Source organism: Scyliorhinus torazame, chromosome 15 (genome assembly GCF_047496885.1).
Source record: "Scyliorhinus torazame isolate Kashiwa2021f chromosome 15, sScyTor2.1, whole genome shotgun sequence".
NCBI classification, from domain to species: domain Eukaryota; kingdom Metazoa; phylum Chordata; class Chondrichthyes; order Carcharhiniformes; family Scyliorhinidae; genus Scyliorhinus; species Scyliorhinus torazame.
Window position 1 is genome coordinate 84,101,213 of NC_092721.1, and position 12,193 is coordinate 84,113,405.

Below are 12,193 nucleotides of genomic sequence, written 5' to 3' on the forward strand. Positions count from 1 at the left end.
AGCATTTTTATGTACAAAACTGACTAAGGTTGTAAGATTTAAATAAAAATAATGGAGAACCTGTATTAATTCATTGCTAGCAATTTTGACATGCTTTGGTGAATTGTCAATCCAAATATCTCTTTCACTTGTGTTGTTACTAATGCTTCACACAGAAATGTGAGTTCATTATAGAATTTGAAATTTTTCATTAATTAGAAATATTGAGCGAACATGATGCTGAATGCCTTCTTGCACTAAAAACTGATTCTTCTCTCCTGTTTTAGCAGTCATTTCAATGCGGATAGGCCACGAAGGCAGACAGTGCAAAAAGGAAGAAGACAGGCATTCCGAGGGCCAGCCTACATGTTTAATGACCGATCCACAAACCTCAGTCCTGAAGAAGAAAGATTCCTAGATGCAGCTGAATATGGCAATGTTCCTGTGGTCAGAAGGATGCTGGAGGAATCGGAATCACTTAATGTGAATTGCGTTGACTATATGGGTCAGAATGCATTGCAATTGTCGGTCGCAAATGAGCATCTGGAGGTCATAGAGCTTCTGCTGAAGATTGATAACCTGTCACGTGTTGGGGATGGTTTGTTATTAGCCATCAGTAAGGGATATGTGCGAATAGTGGAGGCCATCTTGAATCATCATTTGTTTGCTACAACACACACACTGGCTCTGAGTCCAGATCAGTATAAGCCAGAGTACAATGATTTCTATGCCTATGATGAAGATGGTACCAGGTTTTCCCACGATATCACCCCAATCATCCTGGCAGCACATTGCCAAGAGTATGAAATAGTTCACATCTTGTTGAGAAGGGGAGCCCGTATTGACCGGCCCCATGACTATTTTTGCAAATGTAAGGTGTGTACTGAGAATCAATTGACTGACTCTTTCAGCCACTCTAGATCTCGAATTAATGCCTACAGAGGCTTGGCAAACCCTGCCTACTTGTCACTCTCCAGTGAGGACCCAGTACTTACGGCTCTGGAGCTCAGTAATGAGCTCAATGTGCTGGCAAATATTGAGAAGGAATTTAAGGTAAGTTAAAATTCCTACCACTTGTACTGAATCTATGGTGGTTAGAACCCCTTATGTTATAGTAATCAGATTTAACCAGTAATTCTGCAATGTACATCCCTCAATTCGAGCAGCTGTGTATGTAATTAATACCATAACTTGAGTTACATATATCTTGATTCAACAGACTTTTACACACTAAATTGATACATTTTGAAACAGTGAGGTTACAATTGCAATATCACTCAGTGAGTCTTAATATATTTGGCCAATCATTATATTTACTGTTTTTCCAATACATTGTAGAAACAATTGTCACTAGATACCTATGACATGTGAGTAGAGCCTTGTCTTGAGTCTTAATGAACACAAAACTGTTAATCTGGTAACTTTTCATTCACATGTTCTAAAGCTCCATATTCAACAGACAATTTTCCCGTGCATAACTTGTCTATGGGTGCTTTATTTGTTGTAAGTTATCCAAGGTTACACCACATCTACAGGTGCACCTTCTAACTGCTAGAATTGACCATGGGCGAAATTCTCCGGTATCGGCGCGATGTCCGCCGACTGCCGCCCAAAATGGCGCAAATCAGTCGGGCATCGCGCCGCCCCAAAGGTGCGGAATGCTCCGCATCTTGGGGGGCTGAGCCCCAACCTTAAGGGGCTAGGCCCGCGCCGGACGAATTTCCGCCCCGCCAGCTGGCGGAAAAGGCCTTTGGTGCCCTGCCAGCTGGCGTGGAAATGACATCTCCGGGCGGCGCATGCGCGGGAGCGTTAGTGGCCGCTGACGGCATTCCCGCGCATCCGCAGTGGAAGGAGTCTCTTCTGCCTCTGCCATGGTGGAGACCGTGGCGAAGGCGGAAGGGAAAGAGTGCCCCCACGGCACAGGCCCGCCCGCGGATCGGTGGGCCCCGATCGCGGGCCAGGCCACCGTGGGGGCACCCCCCGGGGCCAGATCGCCCCGCGCCCCCCCCAGGACCTCGGTGCCTGCTCGCGCCACCTTGTCCCGCCGGTAAGGTAGGTGGTTTAATCTACGCCGGTGGGTCAGGCATTTTAGCGGCGGGACTTCGGCCCATCCGGGCCGGAGAATCGCGGGGGGGAGCCCGCCAACCGGCGCGGTGCGATTCCCGCCCCCGCTCAATATCTGGTGCCGGAGAATTCGGCAACCGGCGGGGGCGGGATTCACGCCAGCCCCCGGTGATTCTCCGACCCAGCGGGGGGGTCGGAGAATCTCGCCCCATGGGCGAAATTCTCCGGAAACGGCGCAATGTCCGCCGACTGGTGCCCAAAACGGCGCAAATCAGTTGGGCATCGCACCGCCCCAAAGGTGCGGAATGCTCCGCATTTTGGGGGGCCGAGCCCCAACCTTAAGGGGCTAGGCCGGTGGCAGATGAATTTCTGCCCCGCCAGCTGGCGGAAAAGGCCTTTGGTGCCCTGCCAGCTGGCGCGGAAATGACATCTCCGGGTGGCGCATGCGCGGGAGAGTTAGCGGCATTCCCGCGCATGCGCAGTAGAGGGAGTCTTTTTCACCTCCGCCATAGTGGAGACCATGGCAAAGGCGGAAGGGAAAGAGTGCCGCCACGGCACAGGCCCGCACGCCGATCGGTGGGCGCCGATCGCGGGCCAGGCCACCGTGGGGGCACCCCCCCGGGGCCAGATCGCCCCCCCCCCCCAGGACCCCGGAGCCCGCCCGCGCCGCCTTGTCCCGCCGGTAAGGTAGGTGGTTTAATCTACGCCGGCGGGACAGGCATTTTAGCGGCGGGACTTCGGCCCATCCGGGCCGGAACATCGTGGGGGGCGGGGGGGCCCGCCAACCGGCGCGGCGCGATTCCCGCCCCCGCCGAATATCCGGTGGTAGAGAATTTGTCAACCGGCGGGGGCGGGATTCACGCCAGCCCCCGGCGATTCTCCGACCCGGTGGGGGTCGGAGACTCTCGCCCCATATCTTTGAACAATGAGACACATATTGGAATCAGGCCACGTTGGCGTCGTTGAGTTTATCGTAGGCAGGCTGGGTGAAGCAGCAGGAGTTATGTGGGCTTTCTTCTAAAATGTGCTCCACTCCCTTGTGATCGCTGTCAGCCTGGTTGACCAAGGATGCCCCAGATCACTGCTATCCTTCTGAATAACCCAGAGATGACAAGTTGCCAAAACATGATCCACAGGTCAGTCTTGATACAGCTCTCTGCTGAACCTAAACTCAATAATAAAGGTGTGGTCTGTAACTGCCAGTTCTCAACACATAATGCTACCATAATGTAAAAAACGATGTTGAATTTTTCAAGATGCTTTATGAATATAGATATATTAAGGGCGAATTCCCCCCCCCCCCCACACCGGGTGGGAGAATCGCCAGGGCGCCGCGCAAGTCCCGCCATGCCACCCCGGCACCCGCACGTGATTCTCCCACCCCGCCCAAACCGGCGCGGAGAGATTCACGGCTGGCTGCTGGGAGAATCGCCACTCGCCGTTTGTTACGGGCGAGCGGTGATTCTCCGGCCTGGATGGGCCGAGCGGCCTGCCCAACACGACGGCTTACCGCCGGCGCCGTCCACACCTGGTCGCTGCCGGCGGGAACAGCGCAGGAACGCTGGGGGGCAGCCTGTGTGGGGGGGGGGGAATGGGGGTTCCTGCACCGGGGGCGGCCTCAAAAGGGGTCTGGCCCGCGATCGGTGCCCACCGATCGGCAGGCCGGCCTCTCTGAAGGAGGACCTCCTTTCCTCCACCGCCCCGCAAGATCCATCCGACATCTTCTTGCAGGGCGGCCTCGGGGAGGACGGCAACCGCGCATGCGCGGGTGACGTCATTTACGTGGCGCCAGCCGCGTCATTTATGCGGCGCCGCTTTTACACAGCGCCAAGGTCCGGCGCGCGTAAATGACCCTACGCCACTCCTAGGCCCCCGGGGGCGGGAGAATAGGGGGCTGGGAGCGGCCTCCAACACCTGAGTGGAACACTCCGGTTTTCACTCCGGCGTCGGGACTTAGTCTCCCGATGGGAGAATTGCGCCCATATGGTCAGGTAATCCAAACTATAATATAACGTGACAAAAGCAAGTATTTAATTGTTGCTGAATGCAATAAAACAGGATTTGACTTTGGGCGCGATTCAGCGGACTTAAAACTAAGTCCACCACCTTCTCAAGATAAATGAGGGATGGGTAATCAATGCTGGCATTGCCAGTGATACCCACATCCTGGGCGTCATTCTCCGACCCCCCGCCGGGTCGGAGAATGGCCGTAGGCCGCCGTGAATCCCGCCCCCGCCCCCGCCGAAGTCTCCGGTACCGGAGATTGGGCAGGGGCGGGAATCGGGCCGCGCCGGTTGGCGGGACCCCCCGCTGGATTCTCCGGCCCGGATGGGCCGAAGTCCCGCCCAGAAATTGCCTGTCCCGCCGGCGTAAATCAAACCTGGTATTTACCGGCGGGACCAGGCGGCGTGGGCGGGCTCCGGGGTCCTGGGGGGGGCGCGGGGCGATCTGACCCCGGGGGGGTGCCCCCACGGTGGCCTGGCCCGCGATCGGGGCCCACCGATCCGCGGGCGGGCCTGTGCTGTGGGGGCACTCTTTCCCTTCCGCCTCCGCTACGGCCTCCACCATGGCAGAGGCGGAAGAGACTCTCCCCACTGCGCATGCACGGGAAACTGACTGCGGCCGCTGACGCTCCCGCGCATGCGCCGGGAAACTGTCAGCGGCCGCTGACGCTCCCGCGCATGCACCGCATTTCCACGCCAGCTGGCGGGGCGAAAATCCCTCCGGCGTCGGCCTAGCCCCTCAATGTTGGGGCTAGGCCGCCAAAGATGCGGAGCATTCCGCACCTTTGGGCCGGCGCAATGCCCGTCTGATTGGCGCCGTGTTTGGCGCCAGTCGGCGGACATCGCGCCATTGGGGGAGAATTTCGCCCCCTGTGTATTACTTAAAACAAAACTATCCTTAGCACCAGTCAAGAGGAGGTAAGTCAAGAACAGAACTTTGTTCTCTCAGTTAGCTATCGATGACCTTGGCTGAATGGGGAAAATAAGTATCAAATCAGACATCCACTGGGAACATCTACAGACTCAGGGAACTTGTGGAGGATAGCCTCAAAGGTTGGGCTGCTGCATTGCCAGTATCAGTCCTAATATAAGTCCTTATCAGAGACTTAGAGAGGGGAACATTCAGGAGAGGAGAATGGGAGGAAAGGAGCAGTGGTTGGAATTGGGGAGGGTGGTGATGGCGAAGATTGAAGATTAGTGGTGGCAATCAAAGAGAGTCAATGCCATGGTTAGAGTTTAGGTTACGATGTGGAGTTGTTAAGGTTGTGTGTTGGAGTTCATGAGCAGGAACTGGTAGCAGCTCACATGGTTTGAATTTGGGATTGGAGGAACACTCATGCACCTCCTGCTCCACACACAAGCTCATCTTTTTAATGCAGTCCTTTAAGGGACACCAGTCGGTCGCCTGTTCAGCCTCATGCGATCCACAGCTCCTCCAGGGCCTATAAACGTAGTTCAGCACTTACCTTTGATGCGTTTCTTTGGTTTCATCTCCTTGCTTCATCCCTTGTTGGCATGGCAATTTAGATAGCTTTTTTTCTATACTTTTTCTTCACAAAATCATCAATTACATCATCGTCGGTAAAATCTTGCAAAGACGGACTTTCAATCGTCAGTATTGCTTTCCAAATTATGGCAATTCAGGGTCCTATTTACATCATAATATTCTGGTTTGATTATTAAAAATGGCCTTCTGCCTGAAATAGACAGGCGCATTGAAATAACCATTGATAGACCCCCAGAGGTGGATCTACACTTGGTGGGGCCCCACATTCACCTTCATTTCTGCCCCCCCTTCTCCTCATGATGTTACACCCCCCCTCCCCCCAGACCCCAGCCACCCATGCCTGACAGAACGCAAAGGTGCAAGCCACAAAATTCCACATTGATTACTGCTTTAGTGCTTTGTAACTTGTAAAAACACACGTGTATGAATAATTGTTGAATTGAAATATAAGCTTACCTTTGCAAAATGACGGTAAAGATGGTCAATATTGTGATGAGTGTGTTTGGAGGTGACCAAACATGGAACTTGCTGATGAACAACGAGATGGAAAAAAATCAGCCAATGACATCCTTGTAGCACAGGCCAGTGCAGGACAGAATGAGCCAGTCCAGTGCAGGAGCAAATACTCCAAACAACAAGGTGCATATGCTGCCCTTCTGTATACTTCAGAGTCTCATTCAGTTTCAAAACCTAACTTGATCACTTCCTCTCATAAAACCAAAGAAGTTATTATCTTAAATTCAAATAAGTGGGGTGTCCACTGAGCCAAGTCCAATACCAATACTTCTGTCTGGCAGGTTTCTGTTTTTTGTTCTATAAACTTTCTGAAGGCCAGTCTTGAGAGCGATCGATGATTGTTAGAACTATTAGCATGTGACCAGCTGCAGCCATTATATCAGACCAGCAATGCCCCATTGTGAAAAACAGAATTTTATATCAGACCAGCAAAGACCCATTGTGAAAAACAGAATTTTATATCAGACGAGCAATGCCCCATTGTGAAAGACAGAATTTAAACAAGAGAAAATGGAAGATGGAAAGATTTTAAAGATTTTCTTGCTTCATCCCTTGTTGGCATGGCAATTTAGATAGCTTTTTTCTATACTTTTTCTTCACAAAATCATCAATTACATCATCGTCAGTAAAATCTTGCAAAGACGGACTTTCAATCGTCAGTATTGCTAAACTTGTCAAATGTTCCTGACTCATGGTACTTGGTAAAAAATCCTTGCCTCTTTCAATACAAAAAAAGAACCTTCACCAGAAGCATTTGTGACTGGTATTATTAAAATATTTTCAGAATGCTTTCTACATTCAGAAAGTTGCCTGAAAACCATCACCAAGTCAGCACAAATCAGCTGGTGATCTCAAAGCACAGAGCCCATCATTATCTATGAAATTAATGAATTGTTTCACTTCATTTTGAAAAAGATTTGTGCCTATGTCCTCCCAGTAGAATTCACTTAATCTCTTACTGCAGTGGCCTTTAGCATTCTCATCCAAACTTTTGTTAAAAAACAAGCAAAATAAATTAGTTTTCTTCAGGGGTTTACTTCTACTCTGCATTTGCACCATTATTATGTCACAGATAACATTGACAGTCTCAATGATGAACATCTCTTTCCCTTTTAAAGTGACTTCATTGTCTCTGGTTTATCAGAAAATAACTTATGTCTTGTATACTTCCCATCATCAATGGGCCTTTGTTTTTTGTTGCCTCCACTTCCACTGAGCAAGGGTCATTTCGAATTTCCATGTCAGAGATTTGATGAAGTTTCTGAAAGAGCAGGATTTTGCACAGTCAATCTCACAGTCAACCCTGGCTAATCCTCCCATATACGTTCTCCTCCCCAATCCCCCAATCTCACATTAATTCAAGCTCTTCAAAAATTGGATTAAACTTTTAACGATGAAGCTGTGACTCTGGATTTCAAGCACCACTCACTCTATTCTTCTCCTGCCCATTTGCGCCTCACATTTCACATCTCTGTCGCTCCAAAATACAACCTAGCCTTCTCACACTCTCCCTACCTGCAATTCTGCAACTCTGGCTAATCCTCCCTCACATGTTCTCCTCCCCAATCCCCTTTCACCTGGCACCTCGTGTCTCGCCTCACTGTTGCTGGCTTGCCCTGCTCTACTCAGCACTGTGGGTTGAGTTCCCTCTCGCCTGCTCCTCTCGTTGCTCAACAGCTGCTGACCCGGACTGGCTCACTCACCACCTGATGGCTTTCGCCCGGTCCCAGCACTTCATGCCTTGCCTCACTGTCACTGGCTGGCCTGCCCTCCTCAGCCTTGGCTGGGTCGAGTTGCCACTCGCCTGCTTGACAGTTGAAGACCGCCCGGTTCACATTGACTCATGGCTTTTGCTCGCAGCCTCTCCTTGCTGTAGCAGCCTGGCCTGCTGTTGCTCATTCTGTCTTCACTTAATTTTCTCTGTTTTATAACCTTGACTCTAGAGTCGCCAGGTATCTTTATGATACCACCACGAGGTTCAAGTTCAAGTGCTGATCAATAACTCAATACACCAGTTAGTAAGTTTCAAATCAAAACACATTTATTATACACAGTCAATCACTACTCATGCATAAAACTCTACTTACTAGACTATCTCTAACACTAAGAGGCCTATTCTTAGCTTTGGAACTGGCCCACCAGGTCAGGGGAACAAATGGCCTTTCGTTCACTTCTGAGTCTGCAGGCTTCAAAGCTGGTATAGACTGGTAGCTAGGAGCGCCTATCTCGTAGCGTGCATTGACGGGAGACTTACTTGGTTGATGCGGCAGCTAGGCAGGTCACGGTCAAGGGTTGTTTCGAGCTGCTGAGAGGCCCTGCCAAGAAGGACGAATTGAACTTGGGGACTCTATTTTATAGTCCCCAGAGGCTTTGCGCCCTTTTGGGCGGACCCCGTACCTGGTTCCAAGTGATTGGACTAAGTTCTGATCACTTGGATCGATTTCTCCAATACTGGAGCTGTTCCCTGATCGCTGGACGGTTACTAAGTGTCCGTTGGCTTTCCTTTGTCTTGGCTCCTGCTGGCGCCGAGGAGTCTGGCTTGGCCTTGTTTATCTTAACTGTTTCCAATTGTTCCCGGGGATCGCTCATCAATATGTAGATGGTTGTTAGTTTCAGTGCTGTCTGGGTTCCTGCAAGTTCTGATATACAGGAAACTTTGCACCTGCTTGTTTTTCCTGCGTTTGACTGAATTTCCCTGCATTCTTAGCGAATCTCCATTTTAAAGTCAGGAAGTGGCCAACCCAGGTGGCTACACTGCTCTTCTCAGCCCTCATCGAATCACCCCTTGTCTGCTCCTCTCTCTGTTCAATGGCTACTGACCGGCTAGCTCACTTTGGCTCGTGGCTTCTACCTCGTGTCCTGCACCTCACTTTGCTGTTTCTGGCTGGCTGGCCTGCCCTCATCCCTGGGACAAGACCATAAGACATAGGAGCGGAAGTAAGGCCATTCGGCCCATCGAGTCCACTCCACCATTCAATCATGGCTGATTTCAACTCCATTTACCCGCTCTCTCTCCATAGCCCTTAATTCCTCGAGAAATCAAGAATTTATCAACTTCTGTCTTAAAGGCACTCAACGTCCCGGCCTCCACCGCCCTCTGTGGCAATGAATTCCACAGACCCACCACTCTCTGGCTGAAAAATTTCTCCTCATCTCTGTTCTAAAGTGACTCCCTTTTATTCTAAGTAAAATGCAGGATCTTTTGCCTCTCTCCTTCCTCGCCTAGTTGCCTCTCGTTTCTTGCAAGTGCAGGCCTCAATATTCAGACCAATCTGTTTTCCCGGTGTAAGGGGACTCAACCAATCAGAGTCTGATATCGCTCTGTATTGCCTGCTGAGCCGATCAGCAAATACGGAGCTATCAGATTCTGATTTGTGCCCACAGCATCGGCCGGCATGGGGCCCACTCATTGGTCGGGGCCCTATGCCTAGGCACAGTGTGTCATTATAAATCCACCTCTGGTGGACCCGTTTCAATGCGGAGGTGGCCTCATTGCCAATGATAACAGCACAGTAAGGTGACTAACCCATTTTAAGGCCACTATAGTCTTGTTAATGTCAGGCAAAGGAGTGAAAATCAACTTTAATGTGTGAAAGGACTGCAAACAAAAATTCTGATAAGCCAATCTTTCAGAACCGTGGGCGGGATTCTCTGTCAGCCGGAATCGGGAAACGCAATTGGGCGGAGAATTGGTTCCGACGCCAAAATCGTGGAGGATTCCTGTTTCACGCTTAATCGCTATTCACTGTCGCCTCGACAGCATGACCCCCAGCGTGGGACTGGAGCAGTATCCAGGCATGGAGGCATGGACCGTCATTGCCACGGACTGCAAGGCAGCCATCTTGCTGCGCACCCCACTGAACACCCAGCTTAACGTTGGCTCTGCAGAGTGACCCTGGCCGTATGGGTACCCCCACCCCTGCACCCCAGCCCCCACCCCACCATTCCCCGCACACCAGCCCCACCCTCCACACCACCTCCCCCCCGCACCCCAGCCCCCACCCTGCACCACACCATCCCCCATACCCCAGCCCCCACCGTACACCCCACTAGCCCCTGCAACCCAACCCCCACCCCCCTGCACCCCAGCCCCCACCCTGCATCACATCATCCCCCACACCCCAGCCCCACCCTGCACCCCACCATTCCCCGCAGACCAGCCCCACCCCCCTGCACCCCAGCCCCCACCCTGCATCACATCATCCCCCACACCCCAGCCCCACCCTGCACCCCACCATTCCCGGCACACCAGCCCCACCCCCCCGCACCCCAGCCCCCACCCTGCACCACACCATCCCCCATACCCCAACCCCCACCATCCACCCCACTAGCCCCTGCAACCCAACCCCCACCCCACCATTCCCCGCAGACCAGCCCCACCCCCCTGCACCCCAGCCCCACCCTGCATCACACCATCCGCCCCACCCCCCCCGCACCCCAGCCCCCACCCTGCATCACACCACCCCCCACACCCCAGCCCCACCCTGCACCCCACCATCCCCCGCACCCCAACCCCACCCTCCACCCCACTAGGTTTGTGCCCTGCACCCGTGCCAACTTAACTGGTGTCTAACCTTCTGTCCTTACTGTCCTAATTCTATGCCTGGGTGGGTCCCCAGAGGGTACATCAGGAGCGGAGGCAGCCTGCTGCGATTCCCGCCCTGCGACCTGGGTTGCCGTTGGCAGCCGTCTTCAGGAGCAACCGGGCCTGGTAGGGCCTGGCTGCAGCTCGGGCATCCCAGGTGGTGTGGTGCTGCCCTGTTCTGCCAGCTGCCCACCAGATGCACCAGGGACAGGAGGAGGGGAATCCGAGGTGCAGCGGTGTTCCGGCGCCTCTCTGCAGGAGTCACCAGCACGGGCCTCATTACCTCCTCCTCCCTCAAGGTGCCTGATGACCCCCGGGCTACTCCATAGGACAGGGCTGCGAGCGGAGATATCACCTGAGACTCCCCCGCCACCTGGCGCTGCAGGTCCTGGAGTCCTACTGTCGTCTCGGCCAGGGTCTGCACGCTCGCGGCCATGGAGACAGGGAATGGACCATCTCCGTCTGGGACTGCGCCACATCACGTTGCCACTGTGCCACCACCTTCTGGGTCTGTGTCACATCAGCCAGTGATTGGGCCTCCCTCTGGGACTGGGCCACCTCCCGCTGTGTCTGTGCCATGTCGGCCAGCACCTGGGCAATGCTGCCGACACTACCAGCAATGGCCTGCTGTGACTGGGCCACGTTCAGGAGTGCCGCTGCAATGTCCAGGTGGCTCTGGTACATGCCTGCCTGTGATAGGGCAACCCTGTCCTGGGCCTCGGCCACTGCCTGCACAGAATACCTCAGGCTTTGGACATGCTGATCCATAGCAAAAACCCTTGCCCCAAGGCCTCCAACGTGAATGCCAGCCGTGTGGTGTTGACCTAGGTGGCATGCATGGTCAGCACCACCTCCTGCTCCTGCACGCGGTTGGACTCCTCCTGCAAGTGCTGGATGCTCGCCGACAACCCCTCATGTAGTCTGTGGCTCTGCGACTGCATCGCCACAATCGATGGGACTGTTTGTTCCAAAAGCCTGAAACCTATCTGGATGGTAGCTCGTCCCTGGGGTTGGCACACCCTCCAACAGTCTGCCCCTCGGGAGTTCCTACCTTCAGCTGAATTACCGTAGCAGGTGTGTGGTGAGTACCAGAGTGTCCCAGAAGCCTCTTCACTAAAGCGCCCAGCCTGAGGATGGTGGAAGGGTGTTGGAGACAGCTGTGACAGGAAATTAGTATCCACTTCGTACTCAAGCTCTGGGGTCTCAGGCATATGGCTCCCCTCCGTGTCGCTGTCATCATTGCTGCTTGGCATAAGGGGGGCTTATGGTTGAGGCTGGGGCAGGGGGACACCTGAAGGACCCGCCCCATCACCAGCAGGTCCTGTAAGACACAAGACAGGACGCATGATTAGACTGCGGGTCAGTGGGGGTGGGTGCTGGTGGGGTAATGTGAGGGTTGTGTGGGGGTGAGGGTGGTATGGGGGTGATGTGATGGTGGTGTGGGTGTGAGTATGGTGTGAGGGTGAGGGTGGTATGGGTTGAGGGTGGTGTGGGTTGAGGGTGGTGTAGGGTGAGGGTGGTGTGGGGGTGGTGTGGGGG

At 53.3% G+C, this 12,193-nt stretch overlaps 1 protein-coding gene across 1 annotated transcript in view; it reads left to right on the forward strand.

Annotated features, from left to right (window-relative positions):
- The window catches only part of LOC140391660 (short transient receptor potential channel 6-like), a 242,855-nt gene that overhangs the window by 54,246 nt on the left and 176,416 nt on the right, over window positions 1-12,193 (forward strand). Inside the window, exon 2 of the mRNA XM_072476370.1 lies at window positions 267-1,032. Within this exon, the coding sequence (XP_072332471.1) occupies window positions 267-1,032 (766 nt within the window). The remainder of the gene's footprint in view (window positions 1-266; window positions 1,033-12,193) is intronic.